At 37.1% G+C, this 23352-nt stretch overlaps 1 protein-coding gene across 5 annotated transcripts in view; it reads right to left on the bottom strand.

Moving 5' to 3' along the window:
* The window catches only part of KIF13A (kinesin family member 13A), a 116082-nt gene that overhangs the window by 20206 nt on the left and 72524 nt on the right, over positions 1 to 23352 (bottom strand). For 4 of the 5 annotated variants that reach the window (XM_085310047.1, XM_085310049.1, XM_085310051.1 and 1 more), the window contains exons 13-27: positions 22389 to 22519; positions 20625 to 20711; positions 20363 to 20529; positions 13685 to 13895; positions 8617 to 8779; positions 7821 to 7961; positions 6042 to 6191; positions 5358 to 5522; positions 4646 to 4819; positions 4114 to 4265; positions 3857 to 3989; positions 3600 to 3746; positions 2530 to 2568; positions 1115 to 1214; positions 891 to 1017 (exon numbers count right to left, since the gene is read on the bottom strand). In XM_085310047.1, coding sequence (XP_085166173.1) covers positions 891 to 1017; positions 1115 to 1214; positions 2530 to 2568; positions 3600 to 3746; positions 3857 to 3989; positions 4114 to 4265; positions 4646 to 4819; positions 5358 to 5522; positions 6042 to 6191; positions 7821 to 7961; positions 8617 to 8779; positions 13685 to 13895; positions 20363 to 20529; positions 20625 to 20711; positions 22389 to 22519 — 2087 coding nt within the window. The remainder of the gene's footprint in view (positions 1 to 890; positions 1018 to 1114; positions 1215 to 2529; positions 2569 to 3599; positions 3747 to 3856; positions 3990 to 4113; positions 4266 to 4645; positions 4820 to 5357; positions 5523 to 6041; positions 6192 to 7820; positions 7962 to 8616; positions 8780 to 13684; positions 13896 to 20362; positions 20530 to 20624; positions 20712 to 22388; positions 22520 to 23352) is intronic. The other variant, XM_085310048.1, reaches the window with a different exon arrangement.

Genomic DNA, 23352 nt, shown 5'->3' with positions numbered 1-23352 from the left:
GCTAAATGTAGTGCTTTACTAAAACTTATTTCACATGRCACAACACATTTCAATTGCTGTAAGGATGACAATTTTCAATGTTCTGTTCAGTTTCTCATCAAATTAATTGTTTTTACATAACATTGTGAAATAAGTATATATGTTTTAGTCATCTTATACATAAAGGTTATCCTTTCAAACAAGTTGATACGCAGCTACGGGCAAGGTAGTCTTTATACTAATACATATACTTTTAGCAACTTGGACAACAAATTTCTGAGTTTTTCTTTATTCAGCTGAAGTATTAAGACAAGAGTATCACTAAACCATTTGCCCCACTAAAGAAGAGAGATTAGATATTATCAGAGATACTAGTGTGTACACACTATCAGTTATATTTCTTGTTCACACTTTCTCAAATTTTGTGTGTTCCAGTCTTCATTTTTCATAGATCTGATTATCTTAGTTAAAACGGAAATTTAAATGAAATTAAACATAAATGTCTTGGATATTTAAATGAAAAAGAAAACATATCTTTTTTAATCAAAGTCCTTTTCCTCCTCACCACACTTCAATTAAGTGTTCTAAATCATTTTTGAGTCACTCTTCTGTTGAAAGGCCTAAAACTACAGGATAACTTTATTATAATTGTAGAAAAAGGAAAATACTATCTTAAAATCAAAGRATACGTTCAAACTTTGAAAGTTTATATAATACCTTAATTAAGCAAACCTCTCTTTACATTCAAACCAGAACCTGATCTTCCGGCCTTCTCCCAGCTTAGCGTAAATTGTGGTAATACATGACAACATGGGAAGCTATAAAACACATCTTCAGACTTATACCTTGTAGTTTGCAATGTTCACATTAAAAAAAAAAGCTACTCACTGCAATGTTTTTTCTGAACGTACCAGTTTGCAGGGGCACCAGGAATTCCACTGCCTGGTGCAGGGACAAACACTGCATTCCTCTCTTCYGTCAGCCCTACCCATTGTTCTACTAGTCGGGCTTCTCTTTCTATATCATCCTCTGATTTTTCTGCAGTGAAAGAGATACATATAATATGTATGACATCTTTGGTGTTGAGAAGAATAAAGTACTCATAAGAGAAATTCCAAGCTTTTAAAATTCAAACCTTGTTTATTACTGATCTTTTGAATCTGCTCATCCAAGTATTCTCTGCGCTTTATTAATGCATCAGACCATCTTTCTCGCACGCAGTTTAAATCTTCTTCCTAATGCCGAAACAGAAAGGATAGTTAACATTGACAACAGCCTAATAATGGGTAGTGAATTCTCTGATAATTTCATCAGAATTGCTTTTGAACAGCTTGCACAATGCAGAAAAGTTTTTCCCCCAATAACATGCATACTGATTAAGTAGCTCATCATCCATCAATGGAAGCTCATTTGCTTTCAATTCTCAAATTTCAACAGGAGAAAAAAAGTGACTATTTCTCAGTTGTTGTATAGAATTATATATTAGACTAGGCTAATTACCCATAGAAGTGGCAATCAAGCGCTTTAACAGTAGGAAAAAAAAACAATGCATCATAAGTTGTCCTGAAGATTAGACAGGTCAGTATTCCCTTAAACCTGCACAAAATTCCATAGCTAGCAGCTGCTATCTGTGCAATTAAAAGATTTCTCATGCAAACAAAACCCATCATGCAATCATGCTTTGTGGTATCACAGGAAAATATAGTTCACTCTTTTCTGTGATTTGTCAAGAAGCGCATAAACAGCCCGCGAAGAAGTTAGTACCTAACTGATATTTTTTGATTGCCATAAAATCTAACAAACTATCCTAAGGGATATCAATATTTTTGCCTAACTGGTTTAACTTCTGTAACGCCCTGTAATTGAAATAAGACTTCCAAACAGAGGTTTTGTAATATGCTTTTCTTTTTAGGTATTTTCCCTTCTCCCCTTTATCATCTCTTAAATGACTCCCCTTTTGTGCTTTTAAAATTGTGACTGTCCTATATCTACTTATCACATAGAAAGTCAGGCTCAAGGTTTGTTTTCTTTTATATGARCTTAAATCAGAAAAATGTTTCACAGAACTTGTGTACTTCCCACACTCATAACACTTCCATTCTCTCTCACCACTAGCATTTCAGAGAACTGTACAACTTAAAAGGTTAAGACATTTTCTTTAGGAAAACAGGAAACAAAAAAACCAAACCCCTATGCTGTAAAGTTTGGTTGGCAAATATTCATGCAGCTGCAGTTTTCTTTCCTAAAACATTAAATGGAAACTATTTTCATTCTAAATYGATGTTGCTAAGCTTTTATTCATATAGCAATTCATGTAGCCAGTTAGAAGAGCTGATTGCTGAGTACTAGAGAAAAGAGTACACTGCGAGATTATAAAGTCACAAGGTAAATTGAAATAGCAATGTTTTATAGCCCAGGTAGCCTCTGAAATGCATAGAATATTTCAAAGCTGCTTCTGCTYGCTCCAGTATGCTTATTCATTTGAAAGTTGCTGGCTATTAGCATTAGCTGTGCCCCATGCCATAGGATTGACAGCAACAGCAGCAATACCTGGTAACTATCCATATCACCACCATCATCATCATCCTTCTGGTAGAAGAAAATAAATTTTGTAAAACACAAAAGAACATGCATTTTTTTTCTCAACAAAAACTCACAGAAACACCCTATATATATATATATTATATAATATATATATTTTGGTATACAAACATTTCTGCCACAGAAAATTGTAATATACTGAAGTTACAAAATTCAAATCACCAGAGTTCTATTTAATAGGTAGAATCAGATTTTTGTTATAGACTACAGCATCTCAGCTGACTGAAGTATTTGTGAATATATTCATAAAAAAAAGCATAGAATATAGTGCCAGAAGAGGAGTGATCTAGTATATCACCAGCCTTTATATTTTACAGTTTCATCTGCATTTAGGCTAATTACTTGTGGTTCTGAATTTAACTTTTGACAAACATACCCAGTCATTTCCTCACTGCACTAGGTGGTCTGTTTCTACTTGTTCTTTGCCCTTGCTGTTAAAAGGGTGCTTTATTTCCAGTATGAATTTGCCCAGTATCAGCTTCAAGCCATTTATTCTTATCAAGACCTTGCTCTGCTAGCTTAGATAGCCCTTTGGCATTCAGTCATGACTGTTTCTGATGCGGATCAAGTTCAGCCCCTTTTSAAAAGATGAACAGTATCTCACTATGAGACATTTTCTCCACCCATTGAACTACTACTTTTTCCTATTTTTCTCCTCCTCAACTTTCAGCATCCCTTTTAATTGAGGAAAACTGAGCTAGAAAAAAAAAACTGTTACTCATTTCATCCCTACACACATGTAAGAGAACCACCCCACCTCTTCCATACTCCTACTGCTTTGTGTATATCCAAATATCACACTTATAATCAGTATTTAACTGAGAAAAAAAAAAAAAAGAAGCAGATTCAGCACCATATGCTTACATTTTAAGTGTAAACCTGCAAGATAATAGTATAGCTCCCTTTTGAAACTACTTTGGGCAGATTTTAGAATAATTAAAATAAATACCCCCCCCACACACACACACAAAAAACAAAATCATGCAACCCCACAATGTCTGAAGAAGTAACTGTCCTACCTGGTAGCTGTCCAAGCCTCTTTGCAATTTAGTTGACCTGGCAGTCACACCACCTATAGAGACTGAAAGAATTGCTTCTACCATGAGAGGCAATGTTCCTGAATGCTGTACAGGCTTCACTGTCACCTGAACTCTGCGAGAATGACCCTRAACAGGTAATCAAGAGGAGAAGACGGGGGAGGAATTAAAGGGAAAGAGAAAATAAGCATAAAATTCRAAATTAATTTAAGCATGAGCAAGATGACAAAGATACATACCTGCCTAAGCTGGAAAATGCCCCCTGTGTTTACATCTTTTGCCTGATGGAGTTCAACTGCAGTATACTCCCCCATCTCATTCAGTTCTTGTATGGAAATCCACATTTCTATTCGTCGAGTTACCTCATTCCACCTAGAAAGACATCCCCACAGAAACTAATGCTTGTCTTACCACAGTATAATTTCTGCTAGCAYTGTAATTATTAGAAAACCTTTGGAAAGCTGATGGAAACATTTTTTGTGTAAAGTATTCCTACCTGTCTCTCAGTGTCCTAGTTTTGGCATGAAGAGAATCAACTTCCCAAACAGAGCTACCATTGCCYGTACATCTGTGACCCCAAACCTCTATAGCAAGAGCTCCTTCAGAAATGAATTCCAAAAATTCTTCTGTGACATTCACCACATAGTCCTGGAAACAAAGTGAAAAACCTCACGTTCAGATGAAGTAATTTGACTCCAGTTGATAGAGTTACTGAACTTATCAAACAAGTATATAATAAGATCTCATTACAAAAACTATAGCTTCCATACACATTAAAGATGACATGATTGATGACATGACAAGATGAACTCAAAAGATCTCTTATTATAATTTTTTCCACTTTGTTGCATTTTTAGAGAGGTGATGAAGTGAAATATTATTGCATCTAAAGTATAGTAAAAAGTCATTAGTTATATGACTGGATTCCCTCCTCCTTCCCCCCCTCAAGGAAAACAAGGCTCAAACTCTAGTTTTTCCTCAAATATACCATCCTCCTGATAAGAGTATTTAATGATATAAACCACTACCTTACAGTGAGAGAAGGTCACTGTAAAACGAGCTTCCTTGCTCTGAGGTGAAGGCACATCTGGACCTACCACTGGTGCCACTACTGTTGATATACATTGATCCCAAAATGTATACTGACAGAAGACGAAGTTGGAAAGGTTAGGTGGCAATCCAGTTGCTTCTTTTATTTTTACCTGAGGAGATAAAACAAGTCCTCTCAGAAATATGATTATTTCCTCTTCAGTTGTAAAGCATTTAAAGACTAAATATTTAAGCCAAAGGCATCAACAGCCAAGAAAAAAAAATGTTTTCTGAAGATTCTAAAGTTTCTAAAGAAACACAGATGCAAGAAAAACAGTTATACACATCTAACCTGCTCAACATTACATATGCTTTCTTTGGAAACTCAAGAACATGTGGACAAAAGACACAGGTATGTGGAAAAACTGTTTCCTCTTTTGTGTTTACAAGGAMTGCCCTTCTTGGCAATGTCAGTATTTATGATGTCAGCCTACATATACTAGAAACTAAAGTGAATTAATTCAGCTGGGGCAACTATGGCCAGTTAGACTGAGCTAGACTCTAGCGGATCCAGTTTAAGCCTCTCTTTTTCTCTTTAGAGAACTTTATGCATGCAGTACTCTACATAACTTACTATTTTACATTAGACTGTAACTAGAGAACAGTTTGCAACTTTGTATCTATATAACTTCATTCCGCATTCTTGCTTACCCTGCAGGAGAGCTTTTTTGCTCTCTGAATAATTTCTCCATTGCTATCCATGACTTCCAGACTTCCACTCTCACTAGAGTTCTCGGATGAGTCGTCTCCTTCTGCTGCACGTTCTGGTACAGACCCAGTGATTCGCATTACTTCAACATGCAGCCGTCCTGCAACCTAGGGTGAGACAAATACTAAATAYCTAGGCAAAAAGGCTTTAAAGACATTAAGATGGCAGATAACTAACTTCAGAAGGTGTGCAGAAACAGGCAACTTAGRCAGTTAGAACTGTCTGGCTTACAACTACCAAATGAAGAAAATGAAGGGGGGGAAAAAGAATGGAATATGAAGAAATTGTTTATATAGAGCTACTCACCTTTATGATTCACACACAACATAAAAATCACTCAGGACCACAGCTATACATCAAAAAACTTAAGATGTTTAATTTTACTTAGTTACTTGATATTAGAAATTTTAGACTTTCAATAGCTGAGCAACTTTAAGCAATTACACAGAAAATACACATATCACTTCACTAAACACTTATTCATTGAGAAACAAGATGATAAGCATTGCTTTTTTGTTTAAAAAGTGCTATACTTTAAGTCTTCCAGCAAAAAGCAGCAGCAGCCGCACAGGTGCAAATCTTTCCTAGCACAATATACCATGCATTAAGGCACTATTCAGTTTTACCTCCCCCTGCTGGCTGATGATGGGCACAGCATACTGAAGCTTAACATCAGAGAAAAGGCACTCCAAAAAAACRTTTGCTACACCGATTAAGTTGTGATTCTCTTGTGCTTCATAAAAAGGATCACCTCTTTTGCCAATGATCTTCCTTATCTGTTTTTGAAAAACACAGAAGTTATTCAAAGACTGTAAGCTCCACGGAGGAGAGGAGGGAAGGCGGGAGGACAGTGAATCAAATAACCACAAAGTAAAATATCATGGCACAAAAATGAAGTCACTACAAATGTTTCTCTCTCTCTTTCTATTACAAGTATAARAAGTATAGGGACATACCAATCTGAAACAAAACTGTTAAGATAAGACACTGCACAATCCTTTCTTGTGCAGGTAAATAGCAATATCACAATCTACATTCTGTAATAGTGTCCAGACRAATCAGGTTTTAGCCTCAGCAAGCAAAATAGCCATTGATTTCAAGAAGCTTCACCTTGCTTTGTTTTATTTACTCATTTTAAAAGGAACACACAAAACTTTCTCAGGCTGCATAGCTGGTTTGGCTGCTGGGTACCACTAAAAGGACAAAAGAGTAGGTGCAGGATGAGTCTCACTTACACCTACAAGTGCTTCTATAACTCCCACAAAGCTGAGATCATCTCTGCAGCTTTTTTCTATGCAAGCACCCCATACACCGCCACAAGTAATTCATGCAAATTCTTGGTACGACATCCACTCCTCAGTGGACTGATGGCTTATATCAGCATTATTGCTTATATGAGCTCCTTCCCTTCTCCTCCTCTTTCCTCTTCAAACACACACATTTGACCTACGTATTTCTATGCATCACATAGAACACATGCACTGTGTCACATGTCAAAAAAATGATCATCCCAGCTCAGGAAGAAGTATTATTATAACTGAAGGATGTGCTATCATTTCTTACTAAAGTCAGCAGGAAAATCACCATTGTCTTCTATGGGCACAAATGAGGTGTTCCACCTCCCGTGTTATGATTTCAGACATTTCCATCGTCCTGCCCAAAGCGTGTAACACGGGAACAAGGACTGTTCAAACATATTTGAGAATGATTCTTGATACAAGTAGTTTAGATGCCCTGTATCAGCCACAAGACAGCAAGAGGTACTCCTTATGCACTTCTACCTAGATATTTACAGGATGTCCTCTGGCAAACTAAGCTAACAGCTAACCTGTTACTTAAATTCCCAGGAAATGTCACTAGTCTTTACTTCAGTTTCTCTGTCAAAACCATCTATCTTCAGTTGATAACTTCACTGCTTTTATGTTGAGGGATGTACTAATGAAGTTRTAGAATATTTCACACTATCAGCAGGTTCTACCCCTAGCTATGCCTGCTGCACCTTAAGGGTGTCTAAATGGCATGAGCACTCTCCAGTCTGCYTACCTAACCTTGATACTGACAGTGATACAATCACCATTTCTAACACAGCTCTCTGGTTCCATTCAGAGCTAGGGTGCATTTTCATGGTACCTACATCATGCCAGGTAAAATACATGTTCTTGCTAATATTATGAGTCACTACTAGTATCAGCACAATTATGTTTGAGGATACAAGTGGGGAGAAAACACAGCCCTGTTTTACTCTGTGTTAAACATTCTGAATGTTTAGTATCGTGGTAAAAAAGTTATGAACCAGTACCATTTTATATGTGAAGTCTTTCATTTTATCTGTATAACATATTAAAAGGAGTTAARCAAAAGCAAACCTAATCTGTGATATATTTCAAAAAGTATGTATTTAATACCTCAGGAACTTTCTCCTTCCATTCTTGATAGAGGTCTCTCATATCAATCAATTTGTTCTCTAGTTTCTCAATAGTCCACACTTGAGTAGCTTTTCCTTTTCTTCTCACTTGAATAGCAGGCTCACTTACTATTGCGCCCCTCTAAACCAGAGGAGAGGGAAAAAAAATCACTGCAGGAAAGGCTCGTAAGTAGCTTAACCRTTCACTCAAATTACATTGCAATATAAACAGTTTCCCTCTGCATGCTGTCCATATTATATCTGTTCTCATATACAGCCTTATATGCTCTAAAGGTCCAGCAGATGTTACTGTGTAAATAAAATCCACCACAGAAGGACAAAAACATTAACAATAGTCTCACTCAAATCAGTTATAGCAGCTATACTATCTTAATTGATACTATATTTACAGCAATACTACAACCAGAAAACKATCAAGACAAAAATAGTACAGTACTATAACAAAGATCAGTAATTTTTGCAAAGGTAAGTATAATTAAAATGAAGCATTGTACCTAGACTTCATAGCAACATAATGCAAATGTTTGTTCACGAACTGCATGCACATGTGGTTATCATACATTTGAAGGAACAGCAAGATCCATACTTAATTCTACAGTCTAATTTTAATTTTCACTTTCTAAGTATCAAACCTGGGTAGCCTCCATGTTCTGGGTGCTACATAATCTGACAAAGAATATTTTACGTCCTCAAATTATATGAATGTTAAATATTTATATATATTTTAGATTAGCCATGGAACTATTTCATTCTCCAGTTGTGATTGTTCTTATTACCTTTTTGTTGGCACTGAGGTTTTCAGCAGGAATCTGAAGTGTTACTTGATAATCAGTTAGTTTACTCATTTCTTCTGCTAAGAAGTTTGCTTCTCTCACCAGTGTATTCGCCTTTACTATCTGTTCTCGAAGCTTAGCCAGGCTCTGTCGAAACAATTCATCCCTGTGGTGCAGTAGGTAACATGAAAAATACACAGAAACCTATTTCTATTATTGGAAAGTTGCAAATAGGGGGGCTAACAAAGACTTTTTTGAAACAAATTTAAGAAGAAATGCTGTATAACACTATGTTAACAAACTGTCAGACAATTTCATTGAAAAGCATTAATCACATACTAAACAAACGTTACTGTTGAGAGAWGTCTAGCACTTCTCACCAAATAAAAGGGCACAGTACTATGGGTGCTGTTACAATGATAATTTGCTAAAAGCCCTAGAGATATTCCTAAATTTCAAGGCATGAAATAATTGCAGTCATTTTTTTCCCTTTAATCTGGAATCATATTCCACAGAAACTACTAGTCCTTGCACACGATACTTGATAAAACTGTTTTCCTCAGATCAAGACGCTGGCACCCGCAGTTCCTGTAGGCCACCCCCTCACATCACAACAGGGGCTTTGTGGGCCTCGCAGTGCTACACAGCCCCAGAACTCCCTGCATATACTCAGCCATTTCAAGTGGACATACAAAAACCCCTGAATGTTCTGTATACCAGATGTACCTTGCAACTAATGAGTGARTACAGCTAATAACTTGTGCACTCTCTGCTGTGGGCAGACAAATTCCAAAAAGGTTTCGAAAGCTCGTCTGAGCAAATCTATTCTAAGGTAAAGCCTGGCAAACCTGCTGTGACACATACTGTGTCTCCATCTGTGATACAAAGACACACTCTCACCCAGGATCTTCATCTTCGGTTTACCTTTAAAGTATTGTGTAATTATCCTTYGAGGAAACAGAGAGGAAAATTCCCTTTCTGCCTTTCTTTAGAATTTCTTTAGAATCCCAGCTGCATTTACTGTATCCTGTTATCTCCTGCACAAGCTTTGTGATCAAGTATCAGATAKTTCAGTGGTTACCACTTCTGTATACAATTTTTCAGCTTTCCTATGCTAAATCCCACTGAAACACACTGTTCACATACTTTTAATTTCTACAAAATACACTACATTAGTGACAAGGCTGGAAGGAACAATTGAACTCTTCTAGGCCTTGCCACGAATATGGCTAAAGTTTGCCAATTTGCCTTTATTCAGATAAGCTCAGATCTTTATAGCACAAACTACAGATCTTTATAGCACAAACTATGAAGAACTGTTAATATGCCTTTTACTCCCAGAAAGGATTCTTCTTGAGTGGTTACCTTTTTTAGACAGCTGAAAGAACAGCCTGGGTAACTGCAATTGCACTCTGGCAGTTTCCTCATACAGTATCACTCAGGAAGTGGGAAATGACTAGCAGCATTAGCAAGCAGCTCTGAATTTTAGTGCCTTCAGCACRCTAAAGCATGCAGCTCTGTATCTCTCCCCTACCTGACCTAAYCCACAGTGGCAGATTTTGTTGGATTTTATATAGCTGCTACTATTAGCAGATTTTTAAGTCTGCTTACTCCAYGTCTGCTCCTACTGTTACATGGAGGATTCCTTTCCCTGTCCGTCTTGCTTCTGTTATCCAGACCATCAAGATTAAATGAGCAATTATTGACTACAGGAGTGACACATTGCACAGACAGCTGTAATTTTTCATTCACCCAGAAAATGAAAGTAGAGTCGAGAATTACTCTAACTAGTGCTTTATGCTGAGAGTGTATTACACCTGCAGCCACTGTTGCAGCTGACTACCTTGAGAAAGAAAAGATAGCTTTGATTTTTAAGTACTTCAAGAGGTATGGGATCCAGCTATATCCAAGTCCCTTCCATTATCCAGCTAACCTGCACCTAGTTAGCTTTTTGGGGACGCTTCAGCACTAGTTTTTTCTTAGACAGATTTTTTAGAAAGGAATAGTTTAAGACCACAGGAGTGGTTACAGTAGCTCAGCCAAACTATTATTACAGGCAGTAATCATTATCTTTTGCATGCTATAGTTCTGCTTTTGTGTATAGAGCTGTGCCACTGCACTTCCAGAAACTTAGGCAAGCAAAGTATTTTTCAGATGAGACTTCATAATTCTTATAACAAAACATATACCAAGCTCTATCAGGACATGAACCAAAGCCACTGAATGTGAAATCCTGAAACAACAGTTTAGATAAAAGATTAGAAAAAGAAAAAAAAAAGGAAAAAAAAAATCAAATCTGACACTTCCAAGGTGTCATTGCAAGTCTCTGGGATTCTTAGTACCTCAAGTAAAACGCTGAGTCCAAACAAACAAAAGCTTTGCTCCAGTACAAACTCCCTCCGATAGATTACATCTGTTCAAAGTTATGATGCCAATAGGTTTTAATACTAGATCAGGTAGTGTCTGTCCTTCTGCTGTCAGCATAAAGCTTGAATAAACTGTAATGTGCTCTAGCTGGTTTGACAGACACCATCACATGCCTACATCTGATACTTAACAAATTCATTATGCTGGCAGATCCAAAAGAGCTCAGCTCCACTAGCAGTGACAGCAGACCCACAGCCAAAATGCATGAATTAAGCTCTTTGCAATCCAGGCATTTGGCTCTTTTACGTGTTCTTCATATAAAATCTTCCCACCTTTTCTRCAGTTCTCACACTCTAGCCAGCTGGTTAGTGAACACCCTATCAGAACTATGTTGCCATGCTCTTAAAGCAGAAATTCTCTTAAGATTTACTTTTTTAAAATAAGAAGATCCAAAATTTTCCTCCTTTTTTCATAAGCCTGAGCCTCTTCTAGAGAAGAAAAATGTAAACCTAAGATGATATTCTGGAGGACAGGAAACTGATAATTAGTTCTCCCAGAAAACTGCTTATTCAATGGAAGTGCTAGAAAAACATTACCAGACACCTTACTAACCACTACAAATAGCATTTGTGTTTTTCTTTGTTTCTTTTTTTTTCCTCCAAACTATGCAGTAATCACAGTCTTCAAATAATTCAACAGATATACAGACTGAAGTAATCACCCTGAACTCCAGAGGCAAAACGCTTGTTCGAAGCATAGCTCCTCCCAAAGCAGTTTCTAGCAACTGCTGAGAAAACAAGGGTGACGGGACACCAATGCTTGATACCGCTCTGGATTCTCATTGTGTGCGTCAGTAAATTCCTGTGGTGCTTGGTTAACTTTGGGCTGATCACCTGTAACTTTTTCTTCTCCATAGTCAAGGACAGTCAAAAAGGTTTCTACCACTTCCCACTCCTCTCATTCTTGTCTTTCTAAAGGTATCCCTTCCCTTGCCAATAAATCCAATTTTAAATTTCTGCTACTGAAGTGAATTATCAAAGATTTTATGATGGCTTCGCTGTGCTCAAGGCAATTCTGAACAGCAAGAATGATTCCAACCAGAGTGCATTTTATTTCACTCTGCTGCCATACTACTAAGACAGTCTGCAAAATCACAACCATGACACTGCAATGCTTTACATTCAGTTCACAATACAAAGATTCTGKTTTTAGCTCTTACGGAACAAAATTATTTTAATTAAAGCTGAAACAGCAACACTTCTCCCTATACTTGCCATGAGAAACACTGTAGTCATCACTGGTGAGCGGGTGAGCAGACTAGCTTTTTTTTTTTTTTCTTCTTCTTCTTCCTCCCCAGGCCAAATTTGGCAGGATTTACAAAACAAGACCTTGCACAAACACTAAACCAAACAGGGTATAGCACTACATMTGTTCTATTTCTAACATTCCGAATTTGAAAGCTGAAACACAATCTTGGCTTACTTTGTTTAGACTTTTCTTGTAMAAGGATTTCTTATGTCAAAGAATAAAGGCAAAGTAATCAAGATGGAGTACTTGAAGTCACCATGTTCAGAAAAAAAAAAAAGCTGAATGAATAATGAAGCTTCTGTTTTAAAAGACAAACATTCACAGGAAATAGAGCTAGAAAGAAAAATGTAAGAAAACCTACTAGTACATCTGGTTATTCTTCCTTCTCAACAAAACCAATGACAGAATTATTTGTTTGTTTACCAAAACATGGCAGCTCAAATCTGAATCATCTCTCATTGCTGACCTTAGAACTCGTCTCCAGAAAGCTAACATCTTCGTCTCCCCACTGATACCAAAACCAAGTTTCTCTCATTTTCAGGATGGAAACATGCGCACATTGCTTAAATTCTGCTCACATCTTCCTAGTCCACTTTTTAAATTTTTCCTGCTAATCATCTGACAATCTTTCACCAAGGCTGACTTCAGGTGCCATGCTGCCCSTCTGCAAAGGGGCTCCTGCCTTTTCACTTCACAGCAAGCCTCCTCTTTCATTTCTTCCCAAGTAGCTTCTGTATTCGACTATTCGTCAATACTCAATTATAGCAGTCCTCTGAAGCTGAGCTTACTTTTAGAAATGCATACATACAAAACTTAAGGCCTCCTTTTGTGTGTGTGTGTGTGTGTGTGTGTGAGAGAGAGAGAGAGAGAGAGAGAGAGAGAGAGAGAGAGAGAGAGAKWRTATATATATATATATATATATATATATATATATATATATATTCTGGATTGCAAAATACTCTTTTCATTGTATACTCTCAACAAAGAACAGACTTGAGTAGACTCCTTAGCCCACATGGACAAACTCGTCCCTATTATATCCTTTCCTTTCTTCCCAGAACCTACTTAACCTGTAAGTGCTAAAAACAAACGCTTCAGTAGCTTTTTTTTTTTTTTTTAAGAATTACTAAAAAAATGCTGTAACACTGACCAATAAAAGCTAAAACCTTATTTCAATGGTTTATTAAATCAAACAAAACATAAGACTTCGTATACACTTCAAAGACTAGAACTTAATCCTAAATGAAATTCTTGCACTCTGGTGAAGGCAGATCTTGTACTGCAGTTTAATGCTATTAAAAAAAAAAGTTTCTGACAGATAGTTCAACCTCGGCCTTTCACTTACATCCTACCCTTTGTTGTTCTTATTCATTTGTTTTAACTCCAGTATTCTCACCTCTCTTCTGTCCAGAGATTTACTTTCTGCTGTGCAGTCTGAGCAGCATAGGAAAGTCTATCACTACCATGCTGATGCTGCCTTTCTGGAGAAAGCTGCTGCCGTAGCTGTTCCAACTCACGTTCATACATCAGCCGCTGCTCTTCAAGAGCACTCCGCTTCTCTTCCAAATACTGTTTCTCCAAGATCTGGACCACATTTTGTACTGGGTCTAAAAACACCAATAAATGAAAAAAATGTGTCATTTCAGCACTACAGAACAAATGCTTTCATTATTTATATGGCAACAGCAATCAAGATATCCCAAGCTCTTTCCAAACATAGGATGGCCACTGCCTTTTAAAACTCACAGTCCAAAAGCCAAAATAAATCCAAACAAGAAAGAATAAGGCATGCAAAATGAACAGAGCAATAGCTGAGACTCAATCCAGCTGCAAACTTCAGTATTGTAAATTCATAGTATGTTCCAGAATCCCAGTAKGAAAGAAAGAATAGATAGAAAAGGGGATAAACTAATAAGAAAATAAGGAAACAAAGTAAAACACAAGGGAAGATGACGTTAACCAGAAAAGGAAATGATTTAAGGAAGGAAAAAGCAATTTACTTTCTCCATTTTGGCAGAGAATGAAACATGATGGAGCACAACAGATGAAAACTGAGACAAGCAAATTGTCTAAATCTAGTCATGCATGGCATTGAGCCAGTGCACTTTGCAACACAGAAGCAAAGTACATCCTCTAGGGGACTTCTGCATTTAGTATTGCAAACCACATTTCATCTCAGTACCATCCACAGCAACTATCCAGCCTGAAACACAAACTGCTTGTGTCTGTCAGCTACAGTTAACTTGAACTGCTTTCAAATTAAAGAAGCATTACTTGGTATATTTCTGGTTTAGGTACAATACAATTGCTCTGAAAGAGCAATTCAATGTAATAAGCTACTTCTATACACTGCCAGTATACATCTGCTTCATACATGYACATCTGAAAGCCTAAATAGAGTAAAGAAAAAAAGCATTGTAAGAGCACAGGCCTGGATGGGTACTCCTCAATGACAGTGTTGCTCCTAACATTGCTGAATGTGTATCAGGAGGGGAAGGGAAAGGAGCCAGTTCCATAGCGGGAGTGGAAGAATACCAGAGAAAGTAATATAGTAGCTCTGGGTCCATTCACGATTTTCAAATGTAAAACTTCAGCCTTAAAATGATGAAACGTTTGTGATACCTCTTCCATTTTGCAAATAAGAAAAAAGAAAAAAGCACTACAGTGACTCTGAAGGATGCCAGCTGCTACAAGGTAGAGGGAGAAGCAGGAGAGGGAAGGGGACACATCTAGATTCAATTATATCATCCCATTTCAGAAATGAAGGTATGTTTCTCAAAGAAAAAAAAAAAAGCATGATTTAGTTCTGAATCATCTTGCCTTGACTACCAAAAACCCCTCCTAGTTAAGTTTTGCACAAGTTTGCCAGATGCTACAATGCTGCATGAAACAAAAGTTGGGTTACTACAGCATTAAATGTTAACTCATATGAAAAGCTCTACAAGGTGTTCACTCATGGTAGTGTATGATGTTCAGTATAACACCCCTTTCCCCCGGCCCCCTAAAAAGAGATTCCTAATATGTTCACAGGCAAATGTAGCATTACTGAAGAAAGTAATGCATAATAACTTACTTAGTACTAAAATTATTCAGACCAATTTTGCTTAAGATAATTTAAGCCACTACTTGTGATTTTAACATATATGGATAAGTAGGTAAGTGACTTCACAATGTTTCTATGACAAATGCCAGAGAAGTGAATGCTTCACTCCAGAGTTCCATTGTTATTTGTACTTCCCTCCCAGCATCCTTTTTTCCCCCCAAGTATTAAGATTAGTGTAAAGTACTACTGTATTTTTAGCAGAAAATAAATATACACTACTGCAAGTCATTAGTGTGACCCTATCCTTGTTGGTGAAAGAAATCACTGGCTTCACACAAAAGCACTGTAAAACACCACCATTACAGCAATTACAAAGTGTAATGTTAAAAGTCGGTCAGTATAAATAGCAACCAAACTGCAAAACACTACATGATCCAGAACAGAGTCTTAAAATAACCACAAACGCTACTTTTTAGAACATGATATTCTCAGAAGGATCATGAGTGATTTTTAGCTTCTGAACATGCAGTACGACAAAAACAATAAACTGAWCTGAGCTATAATATTTTGGGGTACCAAGGTATTAATGTTGATCTGTAGCATCATCATCATCCTAACTTATCCAGATAATATTACAATTATCTGCAGGTGTATACATTTTACTATACTGTGCCTTAAACAGTTTTAATTTTGTGTAAGAGTGGTTAAGAAATCAGATATTAAGGAGAAGACAGAGAACAGACGTGGAAGAAATTAAAGCTCTTTAACGTGTTTGGAAACACAGGAAATGAATTTAAGGCTGAGTCACTGAAACACGAGTTTCCTAAACTGCTCAAAGACCAATCCCAATGGTAGGGAACAGTTTAACACCTTCATTAATGACCTGGGCGATGGGGCAGAATCYGCCCACAGCAAGYTGGCAGGTGATGCAAAACTGGCAGGAGCGRCTGACACACCAGAGGGCTGTGCTGCCACTCACAGRGASCCCGACAGGCTGGAGAAAGGGGCAGAGAGCAACCTCAGGAAGTCCAGCACYGGGAAGGGYCAAGCCCTGCCCCRGRGAGGAACAGCCTCCTGCACCGGGACAGGCTGGGGCCGAYCAGCTGGAGAGCAGAGAAGGCCCTGGGGGTCCTGGTGGACACTGAGTTGGCCAGGAGGCAGCAATGGGCCCTTGCAGCAAAAGTGACCAACAGCCTCCAGGACTGCATTAAGGCAGAGCATTGCCAGCAGGTAAAGGGGGGTGATCCTTCCGCTCTGCTCAGCCCTAGTGAGACACSCTGGGAGTGCTGGGGCCAGAGACAGGGACCTACTGGAGCAGGTYCACTGAAGGACCATGAAGACAGTTAAGAGACTAGAGCATCTAGTCTCTATCTAGTGTGATATGAGGAGAGGCTGAGTGAGCTGGGACTGCTCAGTCAGGGAAGAGAAAACTCTAGGGGACCTTATCAGCGTGTATACATATCTGACGGGTGGAGTAAGGAAGATGAAGCCAGACTCTTCTCAGTAGTGCCCAGTGACAGGATGAGAGGCAATGGGCACACACAGATGCAAGAAATTCCACTTAAACACCCAAAATAATATAAATATATATATTTTTTTTAACAATAAGGATGGCCAAGTACTGGCACAGCTTGCCTGAGGAAGCTGTGGAGTCTCTCTATCTTTGGAAATATTTAAACCTTATTGGACAGAGCCCGGAGCAACCTGCTGTAAGTGACCTTGCTTGGAGCAGAGAGGTTGGACTATATGATCACCAGAGGTTCTTTCTAACCTCTCCTACTCTGTGATTCTGAACTCCTTAATAAAAGTGAAATTCTCAGTCACCTAGATTTACAGGATCATTTTTAGCCCACARTTACACTGTGGAAAATATGTGGCATAAGATGCAAAACTCTAATCTTTTTCAAGGTAGAAAAAGTAAAGTCACTACTACTTGGAAAAGAAAAAAAGTAGAGGGATGTTATACAATATATCAGGCATTTACATTTTGCATTTCAACACAATTCAAATTCCTAGTTTTAGAAGAGAAGTCTTCAACTTAACTATAAAATGAGATTCAACAGGAGAACTCAAACTTTTCATAGCAGAAAAGAAAAAAAAAGTGTAAATGATGAACCATCTAATTACCAGAGGAAGCTATAAACAATGAAATTTTTCACAATTCAGATCTGGAAATAGTGTTTAAATGAGATTTAATTTAGGATCCCTCATGCAAAGTCTAACAGAGGATGATTCTACTAGTGTTTGACAAATATTCAGTAAATTCAGTACAGTATTAAAGGCYCCAACTCTTTAAACATTCATGCAGGAAGAACTCAGCTGGCCTTGACAAGACCATTCACATGCAGCAAATTGCCTGCAAAGTATTAGAATATTAACATTTAAAAGATTTTACTTTCTCAGCGGGTGACTAGTATTTCATTATCTTACTACAATTCAGCTACTGTTGTGAATCAAGTGGATTAATTTAACAACAACAATGCTGAATAAAATCTTCAAGATTTTCATGTATGTGCACTCTTCCAGGCTAGCTAGGAGAAGCACACAGCATTTGCTGCTTTGCTAAACTGCAGCAAAATTCCCACCTCAGCTGCAACTTTTTGTTTGTTCTTGTTCAACTGGGAGGCTGCATAACCTAACCAAACTTTACTTCAACCCTAAAATCCATACAGTAATGAAGTAAACTTTTTCGATGTATTCCTTTTCTGACCAGCATCACACATTTGTCATACAAGGTTAATCTAACAGAACCTCACAGTGAGAGTGAACGTGTTGAATGGGGCAGAGAAAATTGGGTGGTTTGTTCACAATTGTCTTCAAAGTTCAACATTTTCCTGGGAGCTTTTCTAGAGAAAGATGTAATACATGACATTGTTATAGCCATGAATAGTATATAGTATAGAATTTACATGTTGTAAATTCTAGTGTTTGCGTTATGGAGAAGCCAGGCTGCTTACTGAAGAAAGCTACTTTTCTCAACTACATCAAGGAAAAAACAAAATACAACTCTTGCTTCAGGCTATATCAAACCACTGATGCAAAAACCTCAAAACCACACATCTTTATAAATAATTATCTATCCAATTTTCAAAATATTTTTTTTGAGGTCTCTCCAGAGCAGATAGGTGATAGAACCAACCGTCTTCAAATATTTTTAGCAAGGGCTCTTGCATATTATTTCTTCTCTCTTCCCCTCATTTATTTTTCATTTTAAGGAAGAATGACATTGAGACAGACCCAGTTTACTTTAAAGAGTGAAGAGACTAAGTTATACTCATGTCACGTCTTATCCAACAATCTGAGAGTATCTCAGGAAAAAGAAAAATCTATATTTTAYATTTGCCAACGAGAACAGAACCTGTATTACCTAGCTATGTAAGAAACCTGGGAATCAAAGATCATAGTTACTTGTTTTGTCAGGGTTTTATCATCTGCTCATTACTCCAACTTAGTTAAACAGTATCTTTGCAGGAGGGAGGGAGAGAGGGRAAGAGAGAAGCAGAATAATTGTAATACAACTCCTTTGGAACTGTACAACATGTATGACAGCAAACCTCTGCTGTGCATTAGGGAGGAAACATCTAATAAAAAGCAAGGTCCACACGCACAGATAGGCCTGGATCACAATCAAAAAAGCCTACTGAACATCTATAAAGATGTTTAAAATGTTTTGAACCATCACTTTCAACAGCTAGATAGTAATACATGGAAATCAAAAAATGTGCCCCTCCTCACAATGCTGACTTATTGTAAACTGCTACAGCTTGTTCAAACCTCTGGTTAGTAACAAGCAGATCAGGCATCAGTTAACGCTTTCAAATTACTCCAGCAGTCTCATGCATGAGCCAGTTAAGTTCAAAACCTTTGTCCCAGCTTTGGCACAGATATGGGATGGTTTGAGGCCTTACGACAGGCAACAAAATCTTCATGAGGGATGACAACACTGAAGACCACCAGGATGGCAGATTCATCTGAAATTCATCTCCTAKTATGAGTGAACCATAATAAGAATATCTCTATTACCAAAACGGTTTCTCATGTCAGTCTAAATGGACTGACCCTGTACTCTCACTCACACAAGCAACCTGTAAAGAAAAACAATAAACTATTGCTAGAGAATCAAACACGCACAAAATCATCATGCTATACTCAGCAGCAARACAGAGAAAGCAGAAGAGTAAGAGGAGAAGAAAACAGTATATACTGTATTTCAACAACTAAAACAGAGCAAACCGACAATACTGGAGAGATATGAAGAAAGCAGAACACAAAGCAACGAAATATCTACTGCATTTTCTTAAACAGTGACAAAAAACAAGATATTTTCCACTCAGATTTTGAGTATTTAAAAAAACTGTACAAAGCATTCAGTACTCCACTAGGTTTTTCATTATATCTTCATACTGTACTATAACATAGCTTCCAGAAGCCAAATCATAGTTCCTATGAAGTATCATATTATTTTACAGTCTGATATAATTGTCCAAAAAAGCATCACAATAGATTTTAACAAATAAAGTTACTTGAATTGAAAAGTTATCACAAGTTAAAGTCATGCTAGCTAACATTTTTGACTATAGGTTTGCTTTGGTTATAGTCTTTCTAATAAGGTTAAAATTATATCAGTAATATTTGATGCAAGAGGAAGGATGAACCTAATTAAGCGAYAGCTAGAACGTTTTGTCTGCAGTAGCTTGCTAAAACAACAGATTAGCACAACTTAGACATTGATTAGACATGCATATGTTTACAAATCAGCTCCACTATAAAGGACAGCAGATRTACCAATATAAACTTATGCATCAGCATACAAAGTAACTATTAGTTGCCTAAGTGAATTTTTTTTCTTATTTCTCAGACAGCTTGTTTTATATTYGCACATAACACTGTTTCTGTAAAATATCTTTTTCCGAAAACGCAGAGGGCACTGGAATAAGTAGACTACTTGCTGTGCCTAGAAATTAAGTTCCACGCAGGATTTGTAAGATGATCCARAACAGCCTTTAGGCTCTGATCTGGCAGTTCCCTTACCGTTACTATTCAGTGTCTTCATAATAACTTCCATTTGCGCAAACTCATAATTGTAGTCTGGTTCYGAAGAAGCTTCACTAGCTGCATCCAGATCATGCTCCCCTAACGAAGCATCTTTCTCAAAGTCTTTCAGCCAGTCTCTTCGTTTCCTCTTCGGTAGATTGATTCTGTGTAAGAATTAAAATTTAGTTTCTAAAAAGTTTATGCAGAACAGTAGAAGAGAAAACAGTAAAGAGTCTGGGAAATAAATATAAACTATTACCTAAAAAAGTGGTTATTTCCCCATAAAATTCTATCTCCATGCCATAACAGAGTGACAGAACATACGAGTGCACCATTTACACACGACCTAAAAGAAAAATGAAAATAAAACTTTGGTGAAATCCTGAAAAGTTGAAAAGCAACTACAAGATCTCATCTGCTTCCCTCATCTACACACTATTTTTTTTCATATGATGCACAAACCAAAGAGAGTCTGATTAAAGAATAAATGGGAAAGTTAGTGTGATTTCTCCTGTCACAACTAAACACAAAAAGCCTTTCCCTCCAGCTTTGGCTATTCCAATTCTTCACTAAACATACAGACCAGGTTGCAATATTAAGCGCATATTTTTTTTTAATGATCATTTCACAAACTGGGTCACAGTCTGTTTCTTATAAACACTTTGTAAACTTAGCTGCATGCAAATCCTGCTGACAAAGATCTCTAAGATATAGGTTAGTCAGCATAYGTTTGTAAAACATACTGTTAAAATATAAAGCATCCAAGCATAAGAAAAGACCCTTACATTGAAGTTTTGTACTTTCGGCAAATAGCTTCTACTATTTTAACAAAGCTCTACTTTTGTGAGCATCTGGAACACAGTATTTGCATCTACTTTGTATTTAAGTTGTATTTGTAAAACGGAAAAGATAGAGCTGTTCGACTTTTGCATGTGAGAGTCTTATAGCAGGACACTATTTTAAAGGGAAGAACAGTCCTAAGTAAAATGAAAAATACCTTCTCAGATGCAATGTTCTGAATTCAGCACTCTCAAGTCAACATAAGCATGTAAGCAGGATTAAAACCAAATATTTTTGCACTGAAATTCTGGTAACTGAATTTCTGTTGATCCTTATCTTAAGGAGCACTGCAGAACAGGCATGAGTTCTGCAATGAGTATTATATATTTTTTCYACTGACATGTGCCTTTATTCTGCAGCCTACAGTACAAAATTTCAAGCAGGTGGTATTCAGACTTGTGGTGATAGAGTTGCAGTACTGGAAATTAGTCATTTTGACTGGCAAGAACAAAGATGTAAATTACCTCTAAAAGGTAATTTACTGAAGGCAGAGTAGAAGAATTTTTTAAAAAATAAAAAGGTGTCCCTCAAACCTTTGTTTCTCATACATATATAGAATATAGATTAGTTCACTCAAGCAGTAAAGGTCATTAGTTAGGACAAAGGTACAGCTTATCACATGCCTTTAGAGATGAAGCATCAAAGACATTTTTAAAACTCCACTCAAGAAGTCACAATGCCCCMCAAATGAGAAGCAATTAAAATACTGAAGCAAAAACAAAACAAGAAACTTGGATTCATACCTCATTTACTAGACACAACAATAACTGCAGTTTTTAGATCTTTAAAACACCTCTTCTCTCACAAAAACTGACCTGTTTTGAACTTTGCAACATGAAGTACTCAAAGGCAGAATTCATCCTTCCTCATATCATCAAATTGCAGGCTACTATCCCACCACAGAGGCTGGGATACTAGCAGCATCTTAGTCATCCTGTTTACTAAGACACACACAAGCAATGGTTCCTCGCTCCATTTGAATATCTTTTTATGTTGGTTTATTGTGAGYCAAAGCACTGACAGCCCCTCATGATACAGGGTGGTGTCTAAGTCATCTATTTTGAAGCTACTAATTGATCAGAACATAAGATATTTCTAGTCTTGTAAAATAAAAATGCACAAGTCATCTGGTAATGAAAAAAGCAAATCCTTCACAGGATAAGTGGTTGCTAATCTTCCTTACCTTGCGTTTTCTTTYGGGGTCAGTGTAACTTCTCCATCTAAAGCAATATCAATCTCACAGTGTTCTGGTTGGATTCCTATACCAAATAGCTGTATATCCTGAGAGGTATCTGCACCAACTCTTGTGTGATCCTAGAAAACAAGTCATTACTAAGAGACAAGTAAACTACCTCTGTTTATACAACTAAAACAATATTAGCCGTAGCACTGAGACTGCAAAATCCACATGCTATGATCTTTTGCTAGGCACTTCTACATAGCAGAAACAGTGCCACAGCAGATACAAAGACTGTAAAGGTCACAAATACAATGAGGAAAGGAGTTTTAATTTCAATATAGTTTATATAAAGCAAAAGTAGAGCAGCTGACACACAAATTCTGATTTAAAAATATTCATAAGCTATGGTTGCACACGTGTGTGTATGCACATATATATACACATACATTTTTGTGTATATATACACTCACATATAATACATGCACTTACATATTTATATATATTTACATGTATACACATATATAATAGATGTTAATATCTATATAAACATGTATGTATACATATGCACTCATACACACATTATATATAATGTATGTGAGGTAACACCTACAGCAAAGAAAACCAAGCATGTCTTACAGCCATATGTGACAGGACTACATGGATAGTGAAACAAGGTGCACAAAGCTGGCTGCTTTTTCAAAAGATAGCTATACAGAAACTCAACTAAGTATACTGATCTCCACATAATTATTGTGAGTCCTGCTGAAATGCTTTACCTTACAGTTAGTACAGAATCTATACTTCATCTGCTGCTGTTCAAACAAAGTAGTCCAAACTTTGCCACTAAAACAGAAAACTAGCTATAAAATGGAAAGGATAGTCTTTCCTATCTTGTTGACAAGAGGCTTACATTTCCACAATTCTGCCTACTTAGCCAGCCTTGTCAGGTTTGTACTTGACACTATTT

The sequence above is a fragment of the Rhea americana genome, unplaced genomic scaffold (genome assembly GCF_003343005.1).
Source record: "Rhea americana isolate MKP2758 unplaced genomic scaffold, rheAme1 scaffold_31, whole genome shotgun sequence".
In the NCBI taxonomy this organism is placed as follows: domain Eukaryota; kingdom Metazoa; phylum Chordata; class Aves; order Rheiformes; family Rheidae; genus Rhea; species Rhea americana.
This window is presented reverse-complemented; position numbering and strand designations above follow the sequence as displayed.